The sequence below is a fragment of the Ctenopharyngodon idella genome, chromosome 4 (assembly GCF_019924925.1).
Source record: "Ctenopharyngodon idella isolate HZGC_01 chromosome 4, HZGC01, whole genome shotgun sequence".
Lineage (NCBI taxonomy): Eukaryota > Metazoa > Chordata > Actinopteri > Cypriniformes > Xenocyprididae > Ctenopharyngodon > Ctenopharyngodon idella.
In genome coordinates, this window is record NC_067223.1 from 6,002,481 (window position 1) to 6,025,748 (window position 23,268).

The 23,268-nt window shown below is 38.2% G+C and overlaps 1 protein-coding gene and 1 long non-coding RNA gene across 13 annotated transcripts in view; one reads left to right on the plus strand and one right to left on the minus strand.

Annotated features, from left to right (window-relative positions):
- snd1 (staphylococcal nuclease and tudor domain containing 1) overlaps positions 1-15,239 on the plus strand; it is a 179,029-nt gene extending 163,790 nt beyond the window's left edge. The window contains exons 19-24 of the mRNA XM_051892313.1: positions 1,744-1,867; positions 3,527-3,596; positions 4,804-4,917; positions 6,334-6,543; positions 13,309-13,353; positions 14,357-15,239. Of these exons, the coding sequence (XP_051748273.1) occupies positions 1,744-1,867; positions 3,527-3,596; positions 4,804-4,917; positions 6,334-6,543; positions 13,309-13,353; positions 14,357-14,422 (629 nt within the window). The 3' untranslated portion in view covers positions 14,423-15,239. The remainder of the gene's footprint in view (positions 1-1,743; positions 1,868-3,526; positions 3,597-4,803; positions 4,918-6,333; positions 6,544-13,308; positions 13,354-14,356) is intronic.
- The window catches only part of LOC127511490 (uncharacterized), a 226,293-nt gene that overhangs the window by 8,358 nt on the left and 194,667 nt on the right, over positions 1-23,268 (minus strand). For 11 of the 12 annotated variants that reach the window (XR_007930031.1, XR_007930030.1, XR_007930035.1 and 8 more), the window contains 2 exons: positions 20,555-20,619; positions 19,215-19,337 (listed from right to left, as the gene is read on the minus strand). This is a non-coding gene — a long non-coding RNA (uncharacterized LOC127511490). The remainder of the gene's footprint in view (positions 1-19,214; positions 19,338-20,554; positions 20,620-23,268) is intronic. The other variant, XR_007930041.1, reaches the window with a different exon arrangement.

A 23,268-nucleotide genomic window follows, 5' to 3' on the forward strand; every position in this document is an offset into this window, starting at 1 on the left:
TCTAATAGTGACATCATTAGTTATGTTTTGTCACCTGATGAAGGATGAAATTTGACATCTGGAACCATTTGTGATTCCTTCAGCAGTGTTTGGAGTGAGTTTTGTATTCTTTGACATGTATTATAAGCCAGTGCATTAATTTTAATTAGCACCCATTGTCTATAATAGAGACTTTTTCTCTGCCCAGTCCATGCGTTCTAATTGAGTGCTCCTTGGATTAATTGGGTTAAACGCGCTGCCTCCATTAAACCTTTATAACGCGTACGGAGGACACCCCCCCTCCTTATTTATTATTTAGCGAGCTCTCGCAGAGCTGGAAGTGGGGCATGGATGAACGAAGCCGGGGAACACACTCTCGTTGCCCTGCTGCCTGGGAAGAAAATGCAAAACTTTTTAAATTAGTTTAATAAATCAAGGCTGCACGTTCAGCTGTCATCTGACATGCTACTCTACCCACAGTCACACAGCCACGTTCTCCCCCCCTTCACTTCACAAAAACTGCTGCCTCCTCAAAACGTCGCTAATATCTCTACTGTGCGAGGATCAGCTGAGAGGTTTGTGTGTGTGTGTGTGTGTGTGTGTGTGTGTGTGTGTGTGTGTGTGTGCACGTGTCTTCCCATATGTGCTAATTAACCGTTTAGCAGGCTGGATGCTGGTGGGTTAGCCAATAAAATAGAGCATTTAAGCCGCACCCCTTTTGGAAATCTGCCATTAAATACCCCCCTGCACCCCTCACACGTACACAAACATACGTTCACACGCTAGCGTTGCTCTGTTTGAGTTGGCATCATGCTAATTAGCCGCATGCAGGCTTAAGGCTGCTTGAATGTAGATTTATGCTACGTTTTAAATGCTCTCTCTCCCCTCGTTATCCTCATCTTTTCATTTAATACATGTAAATATTCTGATGCTTGCAAACCTTTTTTATAATAGCCCCAGTGACGTCGGAGGAGGGGGGCGAAAATGAGCAGCTTAAGACAGGCCCATTAGTTGGCTTATTTTAACAGCTTTCCTGCAGGGATGTTTGGTGTTTGTCGCACATTACAGCCCTCTACTTTTTCTCTCTCTCTTCGCTTTGCGCACTTACGACATTATTCATGCCTGACTGTGGGGCTATTTCGTCACATTTCCATACCCCAGCAAACCCCACACCTCAGCGATTATACTGATTGCTCTGTTGTTGAGAGAAATAAATGAACAGCTGAAAGAGTCTGGCTGAAAAAAAGTAAATATCTGTAGTGGGCGTTCTCGTTAAAAAGGCCTTTCAAGCCATTTTGATATTAAAATCTTACTGGCCTTTGGTTGATTTGAGAGCTTGCTTGGGTCACACGTCCCCCCTTAAGCAGGTTCTAGTGCGCTAGAGAGGCAAGGATTTGTGGGTCTTAATCCAATATTATTTCCGTATTTGCAACAGACCCCAGGCCCAGCAAAAGTCAATGGACGTTGGTTGTCAACAAATGAATGTAATTTAGTATCTGCTGTCTGGCTAAACAAGTATAATATTATGCTCTTCCTCTCCAGGGCTTTCAGGGCTTCTTTGTTGGAAAAACGGTGTTGGCAGACGCCAGTCCTCATCAAATCGGCCCATTATGCTATAAATCATACAATCACTCCATCAGGATGATTCTTGGTCTTCGAACGTGGAGCCAAATCAACTCACGCAAGCCTGATGTTTCCCGACTTTCCTGAGAAGTGTGATGGTTTGCATAGATGTTCACCTTTTTGTCATCCTCATCTCTGCAGGTACTAAGCTGGAGAACCTGATGGAGAGCATGCGAGGAGAGATTGCCGCCCAGCCTCCAGTGGAAGGATCCTTTGCCCCGCGCAGAGGGGATTTCTGCATCGCAAAGTTTGCTGACGGAGAATGGTGAGAGCCCAAAAAAAGTCTCCTAATGGCTTCTGCTATAAAAGCTGAGTTTCCTGGTTTAAACCAAAGACCTTTTCATTTATTAATTTCTTTTAATAAGTAAATGTAATAAAATATTTGTCAGAGATGCTGTGCAGGGTGTTCTTGTCTGGTTTTGAGAGGTAAAGATGAGTCATCTTGCTGATGCGGCAAGTGCGTGCAGGTGATTTGATGTTTCAAGTAGAAATGTACTTGCATAAAAATTCTGGCACATAATGTTTTTTTTTTTTTTTTTTCTGGCTGAAAATTATTTTTATGTTATGGCTGATAACCAATAAATGGCCAACATTAAAAATATCTAAAATATTTAGTCATTTAAATCATTTTTAAATGACACAAGTGAATTTAGGCATCACAGTATGATGCACAGTATGAAAGATGGATATTTGCTAAAGATTATATTAACTTTAAGCGAACATTAGATTAAACAGCAATTATTATATATGTCAAATTGCATTATAAAATAAAATATTAAAGGAAAAAATCTCTAATATTAGGATAACTATGCATCCTTAGTTTCAAGGAAGATAATTTTGGTGAATAAAAATTAAAAGCAGAAAGGCACCATTTCTCAGCAAACTATTTGCACAGGGACTGATTTACCCTCATATTCATTGTTGAAATAATTTTATAGTTAACCATCTGTTGGTTATAAGTATAATCTGCCCTAGATTGCAGGACCTTGGACTGCTCTAATGAGTTCTTTGTCCATTAGGGAGTCTGGAAGCTTCTATTGTCCTCTTGTAGACTCTGAACAGGCTGCATCCTCAGTGGGGCGACTCATTATTCAAGCATCTGCTGGTGTTTTTGTTGATGTCGTCTTGCTCTTTTAAAATCTCATTTGAACTCCACCCAACAAATTTCCTAAAATTTCTCCTTTCATTGTTTACAAGTTATTCTTTAATGTTCATTGCCTCTGAGAAGTGGGTTCTCTGAATGTTTGTTGCTAACAGGCACTTTCTTTACATTCCATTCGGCTTTGGGGGCTGTGTTATCCCACAACGCACCAGGATCGTGTCATTCTGTGGAATAAGAGCTCATTAAGTCTGTGATATGCAGGGAGGGAGGAGACAATTCAGTCTGCAGCCAGCAGAAAGAGCATGGGTCCCTGGATCATGCGGTGGTTTTGGAATGATTGAGGTGTTTTAGCATAAGTAGATGGTTTGGAATGGGCAGGGGGTCTCGAGTGGGTCGGAATGTCTTAGTTTGATTAGATGAGAATGGAAACTCTTCTTTGACTTCTCTTTTGTTTGAGGTGTCACGCAGAGCTTTGAACTGCTCTTTATGAATATGAGAGGCTTCTTGCGCTTTCAGAGCATGAGGTTATGAATACAAGATCAACTCTCTCTTCTGACCCATAAAAGATCAGCCTGTACTGTACAGTTAGGGGCACAAAACATTCACCTTTTCTAAAGTGGGGTGTTTTAAGATCACTTATACTCCCTTTTCCATCAACAAAGTGCTGGTAAATTGGTGCCATGCAGTGTATACCAGTGGGTGCCATTTGATGGCAAACTTTTTTCATTAAGATGTCAAGTGCTTTTGGATTAAACTGCTGAACCTTTATTTCCCCCTCTGATCAGTGAGTGAAATTGACACTTTCTCTCTCTCTTTCTGTAGGTACAGAGCACGCATTGAGAGAATTGAATCTCCAGCAAAGGTTCACGTGTTCTACATCGACTATGGAAACGTGAGTATCAGCTTTGCAGGAAGGTTGATACGTAATCTGGATGTAGCGCAGCATCTCCTGAGTGGAGAAAAAAGGTGCTGACTGATGAATGTTCTGAATTGTGTTTAAAATACTGCATGTGCTTTCAAAAACCAGCACTGAATCCATCAGTCAAAATGCCACACGTGTGGAAAACAATTCCTCTTCATACCATCACAGCTGCATTGGCTAAAATGCAGAATAAATGTGGTTTTGCAAGGAAATGATGTTAGTAAGTTTAAAAGAGGCTTTAAGAATGCAGTACCCAGCATGCTTTGCTGTTTCTGTGCCCAAGGCGGAAAGCTCCAGGCCAGCACAAGAGAAAAGATGCAGGTGGTCATGTGATTAAACATTTCTCACACAACAGGCCTTCTCTCACATCTCTGTATTCCCTGTGCCTTCCTCCTTCTCTTTTCACAGACTGTGTACCTCTTTCTTTTCTCTTTGCCCACTTGCTCTTTGTTCTGCATATCTTAACCCTGCAAGAGCATTGTGCTGAATCTGATATCATTGTTTATCCATTTCTGCTCAATCAGTGTCTTAAGGGACAGATCGTATGCCCCATCAGAAGTCTGTGGCTTAATAAATGCCTTTTTCTGTCTTTGGTTTGTGATATTATTTCATATAACAATCTGACAATATAGTAACAAAATGTAGAGAAAGTAGCAGATCTTAAATTCTGTGTTCAAATACTTCTATGTTCACCGTGTTCATGATATGTGTTCCTGCCGCTCATCCTCTGAAATATTGCTGTATAACCCCCCCATACAGAACAAGCCAGTCTTTTTGCTTTGTGCTTTCATCTGTCTTCTGTCTGTTTGTCCCTCTTCTAGTCTCTCTCTCTGTCTGTAGTTCGTATTCTCTATATTCTCTAGACTTTGCGGAGTCTATGTGCTAAGCAGCCTCTTTAGCCTGCTGTGTTCACATGTTCTGTACTGAAGACACATGACCAGAGCGCTCAACTGCGACCCGGTATAGAGAGAGTGCGTCTCTCGTATTGTGTTGCTGGCTTTGAGTGTGGCATGTGGAGGAGTAAAGAGTTATCCTTGACTTTGCTTTTATCTGTTGTGCTGTACTCACACCTCCTCCGTTTAATGAGGACCTTGTACAGGCAGTCGGTGTATGAAAGAGGTATGAAGTCTGTTTTATAACACAACAATGTGACAATCTCTCTCTCTTGTCATTTCAGAGAGAGATATTATCCTCCACACGTCTTGCAGCCCTTCCTCCAGCCTTCAGCACGCGTACACTTCCTCCACAGGCTACAGAGTACGCATTTGCCTTCATTCAGGTCCCACAGGATGTAAGTTATCGTACTAAAACGTCCATACACACATTCCCATGTGATTCATCATACACCGTGGCCTTCAAACAGGTCCTGTAGGACACGTTGAGCATGCACGCACAAGCTAGAGTCACGTCCAGGTTATAAAAGAGAGGAATTATGAGTCACATCATGCTAGTTTAGCTGTTTTGGACATGTTTAGAATATTCTGCAAAGTATGCAAACTTTCTGCATACAATAGCCATACGACACTAGACTGTGTGGGGTATTATATTCCACAATGCAAAATAAACCAGAAGCAAGCTGCTTTTTATTTATAAAGCTTGTTAATAAATATATAAATAAATCTTATAAAATAAAACTATATATGTATAAAAATATATAAGAGCATGTCACATATCCACTTTGAACATTTATATATTAATTTATTAACATGCTTTATAATGAATAATTATACAAATGTAAAAAGTGTATAAATGTATATATATTATATGAACAAAATATGAATATTTATGTTATTATTTATTAACAATTAAATATTAAAATGAATCAAAATAAGTTTATCAATACTTGGTGAATTAAATATGCATGAAATGAGGTCATGTGACTTGTAGCATACTAGTACTTTTAAAGTAGGTTGTATTCAGTGTGTTCTTTGTAGGAAGCAGTACCCTAGAATGGTAATATCCCAAATTAAGCCTTTATGCTAGTTACGTGTTGTTAAATTGTGACGAAATGCATACAAGGGAACATTTTCTGCCAGGTCTGCTTGTGTGTGTAGGCGTGTGTTTGTGTGAGTAGGTGTGTGTTTGTGTGTGTGTAGGTGTGGCATCATGCCACCTGCCCTGTTAATACTGCTGTTGTTTTGTGATCTTTGAGGTAGGCGCATTGTTCTCTCTCTATCTCTGTCTCTTTCTCTCGTTCTGGATGGCCTCTGTATCTCGTACCCCCACCATAACTCCCCCCAAGGGGAACATGCTCTGAGGTTGCCATGGAGACTGGGTTGGCTCACAAGAGCAAACTGTGTGTGTGTGTGTGTGTCTGTGTGTCTGTGTGAATGAGAGCGAGAAAGATCAGATCTGTATCTCTCACCTCGTGCATCGAACATTTGTGAAACATTGTGTTGGTGTGGAGGTATTTTGATCTCTTCTTTGTTTGCAAATCTACATTTATCATTATCGCAGTACTTGTATGTGTGTTTTTGTGTATAAGTGTGATGAATGAGCAACTCTGGAGCTGGAGAGTTTGAGCGATGGAGTCTGATTGGCTCATAGCACACACTGAGGACCTTGAAGTGTCTATCAATAGCTTGTGTAGTAGTGTGTGTAATTGTAAGTGTGTGTGTGTGTGTGTGTTGAGGGCAGTTTGTAGAAATGAAACCTGGTTTGGGATAGATGGATATGTGACATGCTCTTATAATTACCCCACCCACAGGAAGATGCACGGGCCGACGCTGTGGACAGTCTGGTCAGGGACATTCAGAACACACAGTGTCTGCTAAATGTGGAGTACAGCGGAGTCGGAGTCGTCTGCCCGCACGTCACGCTGCAGTTTGCTGACTCTAAAGATGACGTGGGTCTGGGTCTAGTGAAAGAAGGCCTAGTCATGGTGGATGTACGGAAAGAGAAGTACCTCCAGAAAATGGTAAGTAGATCTAAATACAAGAACCCAAATAGTAAGCAATAGGCAGCATTAGCCTGGTCTGGGTTATATCATAATCTATATGCCCTGAAATGCATCTCACTGTTTCACAGCAGGGCCTCTGACAGCAGCCATTTTGTATTACTATGAAGCACTGACCATTCATTCTCCCCGTGTTATCCTCTCTTTATCAGTCTCGCTCTCACTTCCTTTCTTTCTCCTTTTCTATTATCTAATACTTGTGCCATTACTTCAGCATTTTTTAAAACTTACTGCATCAATTTGTGACACTGTGTCAGTGTATACAAACACACTGCTGCTCACACAGGATCTTAGAGCAGTGTTTCCCAACCCTGTTCCTGGAGGCACACCAGCAGTGCACATTTTGGATGTCTCCCTTATCTGACCCACATATTTCTGGTCTTGGAGTCTCTACTAATGAGCTGATGAGTTGAGTCAGGTGTGTTTGATTAGGAAGAGTTCGAAAACCTGTAGTGTTGGTGTGCCTCCAGGAACAGGGTTGGGAAATACTGCCTTAGATGATTTAATTCAAAGGTTGGAGCATTTAGATCTCTCTATTTTAACGCTGTTTTTTACTGTCTGTGATTAATTTATCCTAGGGTTGCATGATTTGCAGAAAATTCATCAGATTTTTCTGATTAAAATAGTAATGCTTTTTTGTTTTGATTTTAAAAGCTCCAGATTTGATGTGCTTGTTTCTGCTGTGCAAAATTATGTAATTATATATTAATATGGCTATGAAATAATAATAAATAATAATAATAATAACAACAATTTGGCCTAAAAATATCAATATGACATTATCATAATATTGTTACTAACTAAAAATATTAAAATAAGAAACATTCCTAAAACATTGTAATATTTCACTGTAAAACAAAAAAAATTATAATTTATTCAGTACAACTAAAATTACAATACTAATATTATAATGCATTCATATTTATTTAAATAGCAGCCATTGTGATTTGATAATCGCGCTAAGCCATATCCCAATTTTGATTTTAGCAAATTAATTGTTCAGCCCTAGTTTATTTAACTTTCAAATGTCATTCAATAGCTGATTATCTGATAGCACTTGATAGCTTACAAACTCTTCTCCTTCAGTTTGACTTTAGAGACATTTGAACCCATTCTTTGATCGTCTGCATTTACCCTATGACCTTCTGCCACCCTGACATTGTTTTTGCTATTGCTCTTGAATAAAACCACACAGGTTTGTTCTTAGCAGTCTGCTTATGAACTTGAGTCTCTGTAGTGGTTTGTTGACTCTAACCATATGGAGGGTGTTTGTGACAGCCACGTCAGTTCCACCGTTTCCCTGTTCCCATAGGAACACTGCTGTTCTGGTTCACTCGTCCCCTCCTCTCACTCCCTCGCGCTTTATTTTTTTATTGCGCTAACAGGTTGTTTGAGGTGCTCGTACAGAGCTGAGCTGTCTGACTTCAGTGGCAATCACTTCTCCTGTTTCACACACTCACGTAGTTATGAAACACTAGTGCTCAGGCATGTGTACTGTACCTCAACAATACAGCTCAGTGTATTTCAGCAGAAATGCCCAAATCTCCAGTAGTTTTATTAAGATGTTCCAAGGTCAAATGTGTAAAGTAAATACTTTCTCTTATCCTAGCCAGCTATAAGACATTTCTTGGTTGATTTTCTCCTGAAAAGTGTTTGAGCATCCCGACCAGCACAACACAGCAACATTGACACAACCAATCACATAAGAAAGATCTGTTTGACTGACCAATGGCAGATAGCAGATTTTGCCATTTCGTTCTGTGAGGGTAGTCAATTACACACCTCACCTTTAACGAAGCGTTTTATCATCTGAAGATTTCAAAAACAAAATCCTCTCCACTTTTTCTTGCCATTAAAAAAAAAAAAAAAAAAAGACTTGCCTGTTTATTAATGTGTAAATAACTGTGTTTTAACACTGTTATTACGATCAGCAGTAAATGCACATGGTGCATGGCATCCTGTATGCCAGATCGTGCCCACTGTCAGGCTGGCATGAGACTGGTGTTTTTTTTTTTTTTTTAGGACAGCACTGGCACTTCAGTATAGTGTGGTGGCGCCATGCCACTTGTCTTGTCTACTTCAGCTTTCACCCTTGGCTTTTTCATAAAGATTCTCTCATCTCACTCTCTCCTTCATTTTCTCATTCATTATCTCTCCCACTCACACACACTCTTTCTCTGTCCTTCTCTCTCCTTCCCCATCTTTTCTTGCTGCTGGTTTGGCCTCCAGTGCAGCACACCGTGTGCAGGAGGATGTAGTTTAGAAATTTGCATGTATTTGCATGTCAGTGAAAGCGGTGTGATAAATCATAATCTTCAGAATTAAAGACAAAGCAGTGGATCAAACCTTTCATTCCTTCGTAAATGAGCTGTGATTTAAAACACTGTTAATATACAGCGATTATTTACACTGCCTTCATAATACACGTTGCCATCCCACCCGTGACTCCCCCACCCCCTTGCCTTTCTTTTGATACACTATTCCTTTTTAAACACAGTGCTCTGTGATCATTTTTTCCTACGTCCTCTCTGCTTCTGAAGGGTATCTGCTTGACACCTGACTTCCTGCTATCAGCAAATCTTTACTCTGCTGAAGTCTCCAGACCTGAGTCTATACGTCAGTCAGTCCGTCACATTCACTACGGTCTAGTGTGAAACGAGTCCTTGAATATCCGTACAAGGCAAACGAGAGAGGGAAAGAAAATCTTTACCATGAAAGTCGGAGTTAGATATGGGAACGTCTGTCTGACAGGGAGAAAGTACGAGAGAGTGTCAGATAAGGCCCCCCGGTTTTCTTTCTCTCCACCTGCGTGCGGATAACGCAGGCCTTCCGATAAGTGTGCATGAGCTTCATCAGTTCTCTGGATCGATAACTGAAATCGATGTGTCATTTCCCTCCCTGTGTTTGTCAAACACTGCTCTTTCTTATTTGTGTGTCAGTCTGTCTCTCCTTCTGTTTTTTTTCCTCATCCTGGCATACTGGATGAGAGGTCTGTATGTTATCGGAGGGCATGCGATTGAAAGTAAGGGGCGAATTTACATTAAACTAGCAAGTTACTTAATTCAAGCCTCTCCGAGGTCAGTTCAGCACTGCTGCATCTGCATGTAGAGAGTGGCCATCTTCTTCCATGATGTACTTACAGTAATTTCTTTCTTCTGCCGAACATAAAAGATATTTTAATTAATGTCGGTAACCAAACAGTTTATTTTTTTCTCTCCATATTATGGAAGTCAATGGGGCCCATCCACTGTTTGCTTACCCATATTCTTCAGAATATCTTCTTTTGTGTTCAGCAGAAGAAAGAAATCCATACAGGTTTGGAACAACTTGAGGACGTAGTAAATGATGACAGAATTTTCATTTTGCGATAAACTAACCCTTTAAATGCTAGCTGCCTATTTAGACAGTAGACAACAAGGCAGCTCATATGGTTTGAAACAGAGCTGCTATGCATTTATGCTAAACCAGCGCTAAGCTTAAGCTCACTGTAGCGTACCATCAGTGACACTGGTGCCTTTTCACGTTCATTAGTTTTACAAGCCAATTACAAGCTCACATACCAATTAGGGTTACAGTCATAGAATACAGACGGTGTTATTGGAGATTTGTTCTGTGAGATTCTCCTTAAGCATCCAGTATTGGATTAACACCGGACTTGTGATTTCAGAAAGAGTTTGTAGGTCTTGCTATTGTTGCCGTATAATGGCCTTCCTTTGGAGATGTTAATTAAGGCATGAAAGGTCGTCTGATCTCAGCAGGAGATATTCTACAAACTGTGGTGCTATTGATGACTTGATGAAACTATAGCAATGTTAATCTCTCTCTCTCTCTCTCTCTCTCTCTCTCTCTCTCTATCATATTTTGGTGATATTGAGTTAAACAGTCCAGATGATAAAGCCCAAGGGAGGTGTAGTATTTTTTATTATGGTTGTTCTGTGATGAAATTGTCCTGTGAGAGCTTTTTAGCTTTTTATTTAAAGTTATATGGGGTTTAAAATAGTGGTTTAAATTTCTGTTCCTCTACTGTTTTATTCCTTAAACATTTTTTTTAATGTTCTCAACTAACTGGTCTTAAGGTGTTTACCTGACTCCAGTCGGACATATTTCTTAATAAGATTTGATGATAATCAAAGTTCGAATGAGTGCAAAGATGACTTAAGATGGATTATTTTGAACTTGATACACCATCTTAAAAACGTAACACTCGGACACAAACTAAAACTGCCAAAAACAAAAGACGGTTATTTCAGCTCAACTCAAGTAAGTTGGCTTGCAATCAGGCACTTATTGGCCACCCCATGTCCAGTCATATCCCATCATGCCTCGCTCCTGACAGCTCTATTACCCATTAACCAGCAGAAGTTAGCTGAGCTTAGAATGGGGAATTTTCTGCTGCTCTAGTATCAAATACACACTCATCCACACAAACGGGCTGAGACACATGCTGAATGACACGCATCGCTGCCTAAAAACCCCATTTCATTCCTGTGCCCTGTGGATTGAACACAGGCTTGATCTAGGACAGAGAAGCCATTTCAGCTCCAGCGTCTTTCTGTTGTTTAATCTCTGTACTGAGATGATCAAAGTCCAAACTGTTCTTTTCGAATGCTGTGCGGCTGTGTCTATGAACGCTTTGATTTTCAGGCTGCCTGTATTACTGGGTATTATAGAGTGTTTCGAAGAACACCACAAATCTGATCATTGTCCCATCATTTCATGCCGAGAGACTCAGTTGCAGTCTGCAGATTGGAAAAACAACCACCTGAACCCATGAAAGTGAGGACTTACAGAAGTGGCTCACACACGTGGAAAGAAGTGATATGAGTGGAAAGACTGATAAAGAAGCATGCATGTATGAGAAAAGGTGCAGATGTGCTTGATCTTTAAAGGGTTAGTTCACCCAAAAAATTAAAATTAATTACTCACCCTCATGTTGTTCCAAACCTATAAGACCTTCGTTCATCTTCGGAACACAAATTAAGACTTTAAAACTTTCAAGACCTAGAAAGTTAGTAATGACATCATTGAAATAGTTCATGTGACTACAGTGGTTCAACCTTAATGTTATAAAGTGACGAGAAGACTTTTAGTGCGCAAAAATAATGACTTTGTTCAACAATTTCTTCTCTTCCATGTCAGTCTCATACGCTGTTCACATTGTAAACAGTGCAGTGCTTCCGTGTTCTACGTCAGAATGCCAGCTCAGTATTGGCCAACACGTGTGTGATGCCGACGCAGGAGCTGGCCAATAATGAGCCGGCTTTCTGATGTAGAACACTGTTTACAACGTGAACAGCGTATGAGAAGAAATTGTTGAATAAAGTAATTATTTTTGTTTGTTTTTTTGCGCACAAAAAGTATTCTCATCGCTACATAACATTTAAGGTTGAACCACTGTAGTCACGTTGACTATTTAAACAATGTCTTTACTACCTTTCTGGGCCTTGAAAGTGGTAGTAATTTTGCAGTCTATCTGAGGTCAGAAAGTTCTCAGATTTAATCAGAAATACCTTAATTGTGTTCCGAAGGTTTGGAACGACATGAGGGTGAGTAATTAATGTCAGAATTTTCATTTTTGGGTAAACTGACCCTTTAATGACTGCGTTCTGTCTTCTCTCTTCACAGCTTATTGCACATAAACGGTCAAATACACGTGTACGCAATCAATCATATTGCACACCCCTACAACAACAAAAAGTATGCATCAAGACAATGCTAATAATTGGACGTTATAATCGGATATTTTGATTTGGGATGCACAATAACTCTATCAGTGCACTCTTTAATATCTGTGCATCTGTAATCTTGATATGTCGATGAATTGTCATATATGATTGTATCGGCACAGCTCTAATGTTGGTGTCTTTGAAGCAGCACAAGAGTTTTGGCCCCTCTGCTGTGTGTGAAACTGCTGATGGTGGTGTGTGTAAATGTGGCACTTGAGATGCTGTGTTGCATGTCGTGGGGCGTCGGACGCTTGATGGATGGAGGCTGCATTAGCTGCACTTTTCTCTGCTGTCTGCAGCTGTACCTTGCGGTCTGTTCACGCATGTCCTAAAGCACTAAAGAATCACCTGCTCTTCAGCCAGCCAATTAACCCCCTCTAAATAATAACAGCCCCTGCACACAAACACACCTCTAAAAGAACACACATTATGCTTTTTAGCATCTGCCATCTTTGTGTATCATTACTTTACTGTTACTGCTCTGAACCAGAAACGAAGACATTCCCCACTCTCTGACTCATCTATGCCTCAATCATTGACTCTCAATGCTTGCTGTGGCAGAAATGGTCGATATGTTTAGTGTTGTGCAGGCCTGTGCCTGTGATGCAGCTCTTTGTGGGCCGCAGGAAAATAAGCTCGAGACACACAGACAGTCTAGTGGCTGTAACCACCCACGCTTTCGCTTATTATTGAATGCATCCTCTACAAGCACACGGCTCTGATCGCCACCCTTATTATAAAAGAACAGCTCAACAAGATGAGGGCCTGTTAAAACATCATCTAAACAAGATGCACTTACTGTGATTGACTGATGTAGATTCAACACTGCATCAATCTTGAAAAATGCTGTCATTTTTTTTTTTAAGCAATCTCTGTCCTCCATAACATCCTGTGTGTAATTTATCTAATGTTTAAGATGTTTTATGATGTTGTTTGGGTATGTTAAACACAACATTAGGCCATGCTCTATCTAAATGCAAAAAATTTTTTTTTGTCATAGGTGACCGAATATCTGAATGGCCAGGAATCTGCCAAGAGCGCCAGGGTAAGATCATCTGCAATTTTAAATACGTATCCTCTTTAATTCTTTCCTTTTTATTACACTGCTCTGGAATACTTGATTCTGATTGGTCAGTCCCAGCATTTTGCAGTTCTGGCTCACACAGCCAGCTTTGTTACCTGTAGCATTACCTGTAACTGCAGCATGGTGCACAACACACACAGTCTTCTGGCTTAAACATTTAAACCATATGACAGGCTGATGGCTGTTTAACAAGATTCAAGCAGAAGAGAGAACCATGCCAAACCAAGAGCTTGATGATGATGTCCCTGCTAACGACGGCGCTAATTATCATAGACATTAATTAGCTGTGATTCTCTCTGAGTTAACAGCCGCACACACATCGACCACAGAAATGGAGAAAAAAAGATAAAAGCCTCTGTATGACATACAAAATGATTTCCCATCTTCGCTAAGAATCTCTGAAACGTTTCGCTGGTTTATGTTTCAAAACCGATGTGAAATAGAAGGGCTGCGATGAATTTTGTTGGATGTAAAGTGTTCACGCGTGACTGAATGTGAAGGGACCGGAGTTAAAGAGGACCGTAAACGACCGTTCGCCTCGTTATTATTGAGGTGTGATGATGTTACAGACCAGCTCATGTTTTAATGATCCTGTCTACACGCTGACCATCTGCGCCTCAGTCTCACAGATACATGGGCAGAAATGCTTATCAGGATTTAATGATGGTGAATCAGTGCTGTCAAATGACTTGAAGCCTCATTTTGCTGCTTATTAATGTTTCATTGAAGTTATTTAGGATTTAAGGTGGGTTTCAAATATTTATACTCCCTTTCAACACAATTCCTTTGCCCTACGTGTCTATTGGTACAGAAGAAGCCCATTCAAAAACAGCAAAGATCTGCTGATCTGAGGATTTGTCTTCATTATGGTCTACGATGCTTTCAATATGCGGTCAATAAAATTCTCGTATATGCACGATTGCAGTTGCAAAAAAAATTATTGATTTTTGCCTTTTATTTGCAGCTCAACATTTGGCGTTATGGAGATTTCCGCGATGATGACGCAGATGAGTTCGGGTATCGCCGCTAAGTCATTGTTCCAAAGACCTTGTGGAAGATGGGATGCATTCACAGAGAACACAAAACACAAAAATCATGGAAAAAAAACTGAAAACATCAGAATGCTCTTATTTTTTTTTTCTAACGTTGAACATTTGCCTCTGTCTTTATTTTTATTTTTTTACACTCTGTGCATATCCTCTTTTCTGCCCAAGGACTTTGTTTCTTTTTTTTTTTAAAGCAAGTAGGCTACAGATAAATCCACCTGTAGCTGCTTTAAATAGGACCAACGTATTTACCTAAATCTTAAATTTTGACATAATAGCCAATCATCTTTTCCATGTACATTTTTAGCCAATCACCAGCTGTCAAACCCCATCATAGCAAACCTGATCTGCCCAATCAGATTTCTATATTTTGGGGCAAGATTTTTAAAGAAATGAGGGGGATGCACAGAGCAACCATGAACTCAAAAGCTTGCTGAGAAAATGCCTACTTAATCATGAGATTCTATATTTCAGTATATATATGGATATTTTGAAGTTAGATCAAAACTAACCAAGTGAACTTACTGAACGTATTTTTGTCTCTATCTGATGTGATCTGAGTGTTCAGTGACATTTCTGGGCATTTGTGTAGGACGTGTGTTTTCTTTCTCTGTGGCAAAAGAACCGCTGCCAGCACCTATACAAGCATCTCTGGGCCTCTCCTGTGAGGTTTACTCAACAGTCATCGTTTTTTCTCTTCCTGCTATTGCCCGCCATACAGAAACAGTGTTTAAATTTGTTTCTTTCTGAGGTAGACCCTGTCATTGTATTTAAATCTGATAAATAAAAATGAGCAAAGTGCCTTGTTGTCTGACTGGTTTTGAGGGATGTTGTGATGGTGGTGGTGAGTTCCTTTCTTTGACTATTTACAGCATAGTTTGGTGTAATTTAGAGGCACATCAAAAACATAAAACACTATAGTAGTGACTATACTATGCTACAATGGCAAAACACAGTAACTACAACAATGCTGAAACAGAGAAAAATAGTTTCTGGTACTTTCACTGATTTGATATTAATTTTCACACTTCATATGGCTGAAATACAATTTTAAGTTAAAGTCCCCCTGTAGTCAATTTTATCCCTTAAAACATATTTAAACATATTTATTTATGCTTTAAAATAGCTTAAAGGGATAGTTTAGCCAAAAATGAAAATTACCCCATGATTTACTCACCCTCAAGCCATCCTAGGTGTATATGACTATCTTCTTTCAGGCGAACACAATCGGAGATATATTAAAAATATCCTTAGTCCTCCAAGGTTTATAATGGTTGTGAATGGCAAAAAAAATGCATCCATCCATCCATCCATAAAAAAAAAAAAAAAATGAATCAATACGACTCCAGGGGGTAATAAAGGCCTTCTGAAGTGAATCGATGCGTCTTTATACAACAACTATTCTTATTTAAAACTATATAAAGTAAAATAACGAGCTTCCGGCGCAAGAGCCATATGCATTCGACGTGCGTTCAAAAAGCACTAACTTCCGCGGCGTAGTACACAATGAAATGACATTCTACACAATGCCATGACGTACTATGTAGTGTAGAACATCATGGCATTGTGCACTACGTCGAATGCGTATGGCTGTTGCGCCGGAATCTCGTTACTTTACTTTATAAAGTTCTAAATAAGGATAGTTGTCGTACACAAAAGATATTTGGGCAGCCATTCACAAGCATTATAAACCTTGAGGACTAACGATATTTTTAAATATATCTCCGATTGTGTTCATTTGAAAGAAGATATACACCTCATATACACCTAGGATAGCTTGAGAGCGAGTAAATCATGGAATAATTTTCATTTTTGGGTGAACTATCCCTTTAAATGTAACTCTACACCCTTGCTTCATTAAGTATACACGGATCAATGAATATGCAAGCTAGTCTCCATCTCTACTTAATCACAAGAGCTCAGAATACCTGATCCACTCTTGTCGACTTTACTGTAGTAAATGCTACACGATAGCAAGTGGAAATACTGGTTCAATTCAGTCTTGTTTGAACCAGAAACTTCAGAAGTGGAAGAGTGAATTTTACAGGGTTGTCTACAAGTCGGACACATAACGGTAATTAATATAATTAGCCTTTTGCTCGACTATGTTATCAAACAGCTAATAATGTGTTGCTAATGTTACACAATGTTCCCGTTCGCCATCTCAGTCTGCCTTCTAAAAATCAGTATCCTTAGAAACGCTTTGAATAACTTAGGTGGAGAAAGGCATTGTATCATCATCGTAATATACGTCATATACATAATTCACCCGCTATACTGTTAAATGTGCCTGATCTTTCATATCAACAGAAAAATATACCAGGATAACCTGGCTTCTCTTAAAGGTTTAGTTCACCCCAAAATGAAAATTGTCATTAATTACTCACCCTCATGCCGTTCCAAACTCATAAGACTTTCGTTCATGTTCAGAACACGAATGAAGATCTTTTTGATGAAATCGGAAAGATGTCTGTTCCTTAAATGAAAATCGTTTGGAACGACATGAGGGTGAATAATTAATGACATAATTTTCATTTTGGGGTGAACTAAACCTTTAAGACCCCCTGCTTCGCAGCACAGTTAATGATATGCTAAAGACCGCCCCACATGTTGACTGGATTAGTAACAAAATATTTGTGACAAGGGCGATTTCAAACTGCATTTTTAAGACTCTTTGGTTCACTGCAGTTTTAAAGAGAAAATACTCAGCAATGGTTTGTCTAAAAGCATATCAAAAACACCACATAGACAAAAAAAAAAAAAAAAAAAAAGCATTAAAAACTTGATTTTCTGTTTTATATATATATCTTAAATATATTAAATATTAAATATATCTCCGATTGTGTTCATTTGAAAGAAGATATACACCTCATATACACCTAGGATGGCTTGAGAGCGAGTAAATCATGGAATAATTTTCATTTTTGGGTGAACTATCCCTTTAAATGTAACTCTACACCCTTGCTTCATTAAGTATACGCGGATCAATGAATATGCAAGCTAGTCTCCATGAATAATTAATGACATAATTTTCATTTTGGGGTGAACTAAACCTTTAAGACCCCCTGCTTCGCAGCACAGTTAATGATATGCTAAAGACCGCCCCACACGTTGACTGGATTAGTAACAAAATATTTGTGACAAGGGCGATTTCAAACTGCATTTTTAAAGAGAAAATACTCAGCAATGGTTTGTCTAAAAGCCTATCAAAAACACCACATAGACAAAAAACAAACAAAAAAAGCATTAAAAACTTGATTTTCTGTTTTTTATATATATATATATATATGTATATATATATATATGTTAAAATGTAATTTATTCCTGTGATGGCCATTTTCAGTATTACTATCAATATTGAAAATAGTTGTTCTGCTTAATATTTGTGGAAAGAAATATTTACAGAATTTTTTTTTTTCATGTTTTAATAATAAAATGGAAAAAGAACAAGGAATTTGAAATAGAAATATTTTATAACATTATAATATCTTGCTGAATAAAAGTATTATTTACTTCAACTTAAAAAAAAAAAAATACAGACCACAAACTTTGAAACTGTAGTGTGCATTTGCAAAATAGAAAGTGTATGAAGTGTAAGATCAATGTATTTTTCATGAGCCCCAAGCATGTTTCTCCCTCACTGTTTTTTTTTTTAAGACAAACTGAGACTCTTAATAATGCAGACCTATTGTTTTAACTGCAGTTGGTTTCAAAAGAGTAAAACTTCCACCCAGTATGAAGCATTGGGTCTCTTGCTGAAAATGCAGTAGATGAGTTGAGACTCACTTGAGAACTAGCCTGCATTTGAGGCTTTAGCTGAATGGCCCTCATCATCGCATCTGTTCTCCACTGCCCTAATGAACCATGAGCACCCTGGTTTTGCCCAGTGCAACTCAGGGTATTTATTAGCTCTGTGAGAAAGGGCTTTTATATGAGATTATGGTATAATGTAGTTCTCTAATGTTAGTTTATGACTTTTAGAACAGGGATTCAGCCCAGATTTCTGCCTCACTGCTACACTGATGTGCTGTTTCAGCTTTATTATATCCCTTTATTAAGTCAAAACACTGGAAATAACTCATTTTTAGGTTGAGATCTAACTTTACAGTCATATACACACATTTTTTGGCCTTTAACAGAAGGATGTCATGTCCTTTTCTTGTCAAATGAAGACAGACCTTATCTCCATTTTAAATCTTCTCTCCTCAGTGAATCTAGTAATGTTCAGCTTGATTAGCTCAATTCTTTGACCTCCCTAAACCTTATGTTAAATGATTTAAGGACTCAAACCTGAATATATATTCACTCAAATTGAGAAATATGTCGCTAGACATTCTGCAACATGTGGTGCTTTAACAGAAGACAAGGTGTAATTGCTCAGATTAACATTAAATAAGTGAAGTCATGGTGCAGCAGGTAGTGTTGTGGCAAACACACAGATGATTCAGATTCACATTCAAATCCACATTGTGTCCCAGTGCCCTTTTTTTTGTCATTAATTTCATTTCCACACTTCACTATACCATTATTAAAAGATAAAAAAAACAAACTTTCAAAATAATCTTTATGATGCTGCTTGAAACTTGGAAATGTAAACTTTTATTTTATTTTCTAGTTTTGAAACTTTGATTCATTTTGGCTAATCAAGAGTTTTCTCTAATTTGGTTAGTGTATGAATTAGGATGAATCAGTATTATTTCTACTCTTCAAAATATTGATTGATTGATTGATTGATTGATTTGGTTAATGTTTGGTGTTTCAAATTGTTCATTTTACCTTAAGATACTCAGAATGTTTTAGCAGTAGCAGATATTTCGCCCCTGTCCTTCCATGTTTCTCCTCTCGTCCTCACATCTGTCAGTCCTCAGGGGGGAACACCCCGCTGCTGTTTTAACCTGTCTTTCATCATGGAATATAAACTATATTAGTGTCTCCATGTGCCATAGTACACCTGGAATATATACAGTGACTCTGAGATATGTATATTAGTGCTGTCAAAATTAGTGCATTAACGCATGAGATTTTTTTCAGTTTTACATGTTAAAAATATTTAATGCAATTAGCACAGCATCTATTTTTTCCATCATAATTTGGCTAGCGTTACATTATATGATCATGCTCTTATTCAGCAAATGCATTTAAAGCATTCAAGCGCCACAAGACAAACGATAATGCGCTGTTTATGACACACAAACGAGAATGCGCTGTCCGTGACACACACACGGCTCGTGTACACAGAAAGACGTGTGCCACTATCAAGTTCTCTTTCACGCTTGAACAAACAACACAAAGTTATGCCAAAATGCCCGTTTTGAAGAGTATCCTCATAAGAGCAGTCTTAAATGAGTTAAATAACGTCTTAATTGAACTTGAAGAGTTCTGAGAAAATAAGATGCGCGTCGGATCCGCGTCATGTTTAGCAGCGGCAGGTCTTAAAATCACAGCAGCCTAATAAACCAGTTGATGTGATGTCTGTCATTAATGTTAATCAAAGAACAAAGGTAACAGAAAACTGTAGCTTTAATAAGGATTAATCTATATTTCATTTATGCAGTGAAGACTAAAGTGTTTGATAACTTTATTCAATTTCTGTATATTTCCTACCTGTTAGACAGGAAGGCCACAGCTAAATATGACATTTATTATAGTGGGTTTATGTGAAGATTGTTTTAAGTTCACTTAAATTAAAAGTTATTTTTTTAAAGCCTAATAAATGTTGAAATTGATAGCTTTTAGTTGTACTGTAATGTTGAATGTCTATAATTAATGTTTAAAAAACAATCTATTTTATAGAGACATCAATACCAGTATTAGTACAAGTGATACTGACCTTCATTCATAAAAAGATGCCATTAAACAAATATTTAAAAATACTGTCTTTAAGTTGTTTTCTACATTAATTTGGAGAGTAACTGTGAAATTATTACAATATAAAAATATTAAAAACACCTTTTTAATTGCGATTATTTACAGAAAAGGTGTGCAATTAGTTTTTTTTTTGTTTGTTTTTTAATCAATTAATATAATATATGTGTGTGTGTGTGTGTGTGTGTGTGTGTGTTACACATGATCTGGCACATTGAGTGCTTTGGTCCATGTGGTTGTGTGATGCTCACCTGCATGCATCTCTTGTGTTTTCTCTCTTCCCCCTCTCATTCTTGTGTTCTCTGTGATGTAGACACTGGGTGTGAGAGGGAACAGAAGACGATACGTATGTCAATAGTCAATTGTACAAAGCATCTCAATGGGAAACTTATAGCGGTGTTTATTCATAAGTTAGCACTTAAAAGAACAGTTCACCCAAAAAAAAGTGTCATCATTTAATCAATATGTGATTAATGACTTGTTGTATGGCTTCAGAAAAGTTGGGATGTAGCGCACAAGTATGGACTACTTTGGAACGATATAAGGGTGAGTGAAAGATGACAATTTTCATTCGAGTTAACTATCCCTTTAAATGAACATTAGGTCAGTTTCTTAGCATTCGACAAACTTGTCTTTCACACTGTGCACTTACACAACATGACAAACGCTTCTGCTGACAAGACACAATGAACAGATGCACTTTGAATTTCTGTGCAGACTGCATTGAAATAGTCTCTTCTTTTGTTCATTGCTTTTATGTTTTTTTTTTAAATGTTCTAATGTTTAAATTGAAATGCAGTGGATATGTGCTCTTCACACAAGTTTTAAAAAGTCAGTATTTGTTTTTTTTTGTTTTTCCATCAAATTGTATTCTGGCAGATCAGCACAGTTGCTCAGCTGCATTTCTTTGACACCAGCCAAAAGAGCAGAAAAACAGCATAAATTTAAGAAATGGATGTACAACCATGAACTTGAGGCGCAGTGAGAATCTCAATGTTTTTTTGTTTTTTTTCTACATTGGAAGGTCTGAGTGGTGTTACAGATTTTTATTTCTGACATTATTATTAGATTTACATCTAATTCCATCCAGTCTTGAGAAATCAAAATGTAACTAATAATATTAAATTATTTAATTGTCAGTAGCAGCAAACTCTGATCCCTGACTCAATCTCTCGGGGCAGTGCAAGTTGCTCTTCTGAGCCTGCTTCCTCTCTCAGAGGCTTACGTGTCTTCTACATGTGTCTTAGTGACCTCCAGATGCTCAGGAGAGGTCTGTGTGAGAGCCAAGAGCGAGAGAGGGAAAATAGTGTAGTCTTGTTGGGTAGAGGGCACCTCTAATGGAGGCAGTGTAAGAGGATTTCTGCCTCCGACAGCCATGTGCCTCACACTGCGAGGCAGATTGGACAGCACGAGGAGTCCAGAATAACTGTTTCTCCTCGCTCATCATTCTATTAGATCACCATGGCAGCCAGAGGATGGAAAAAAGAGCCTGGATAAACTTATGAAATGATCAAGGGCATATATTCACATCATATGTGAATTTAATTACTGTGAACATTAATGTCAGTTGAATCATGTTGGATTCTCATTAGCAGAGCTCCACGGAGATAAATGACAAAGAGTGTAATTGTCTTTTGAGTGTCAGTGAGATTCACTCTCATTCTCTTAATGAAAGATATATGCCCACTAACCTGAGAGAACAGGATCTATGCTTCATTATAAGATAGGCCAAAATTTTGGGGGAGTAATACTTTATTTTACAGTGTCCTTGTTGCACATTAATGATGGCATTGTGCATAATTACATGCAATTAACCCTAAATTAAACCCTATAGTAAGATGTTAATTAATATTACATGTTAATTAATATTACTAATTACATAATTGTGTGTAACCATACAATTTTTATTATTATTGTTAAGGCCCGTTCACACTAAGAAAGATAACTATAAACCATAACAATAACTATTGTTCTGTTTATTCTGCAGTTTTGTCGTCTGCCGCTTTAAATGCTCAAGCTCTTTAAAACAGGATGGATTCTGATAGGCTGTCAAAATTTGTAACGTTCATCAGCTGGGAAAAAAATTTTTCTGAAAGTGATTCCAACAATATTGTTTCTCTGTGCCATTATAGTTGTGGTGTGGACTCTGCTAGAGTTGTTAAAAGTACCGACTTCGGTACCAATCGGTACTGAAATTTTAAAAATGTGACGCTTTGAGTGGATTCGTAAACACCTCTGATTGGCCATTGTGTTGACGCGCTCATTGGATATGTCTGTGATTGGCTACAATGATTAACGCACAGGAGCGTTTGAAAGCACACGGAAGCGTTTGAATTTGAAAGCGGGTTGACTGGTCCGCGATAGACACCTGCTTTCAAACGCTCCTGTGTGTATCTGTGTAAGTGCTTGGTGAAAAGCGTCATTGATGAATATTTACAACATTTTTGAAGCGTTGATCAACGTAGCCAATCACAGACATATCCGATGAGCCGTGAACACAATGGCCAATCAGAGGTGTTTACGAATCCACTCAACAGCGCTTGAAGCGTCACATTTTTAAAATTTCAGAACCGACATAGAACCGAAGTCGGTACTTTTTACAACTCTAGACTCTGCTATTCTTTAATATTTAGAATGATTTTTAGAAATGTATTTTTAATGTTACAATTATCGTCCTTGGTATGAACGGGCCTTTAGTCTGCGTGCACATGCACCAGATGTATGTTTATGTGATCTGAAGTTAAAAATACTTCAACTTTTGAACCACGTCAGCTTTAAATAATGGTTTTGTTTTTTAAGAATTGAATACTTTTATTCATCAAGGATGTGTTATTGATCAAAAGTAACTGTAAAGACATTTACCATATAATGGTACAAAAGATTTCCATTTCAAATTGTTTTTTGAACTTTATATTCATCAAAGAATCCTGAAAAAAGTTTCCACAAAAATATTAAGCAGCAACTG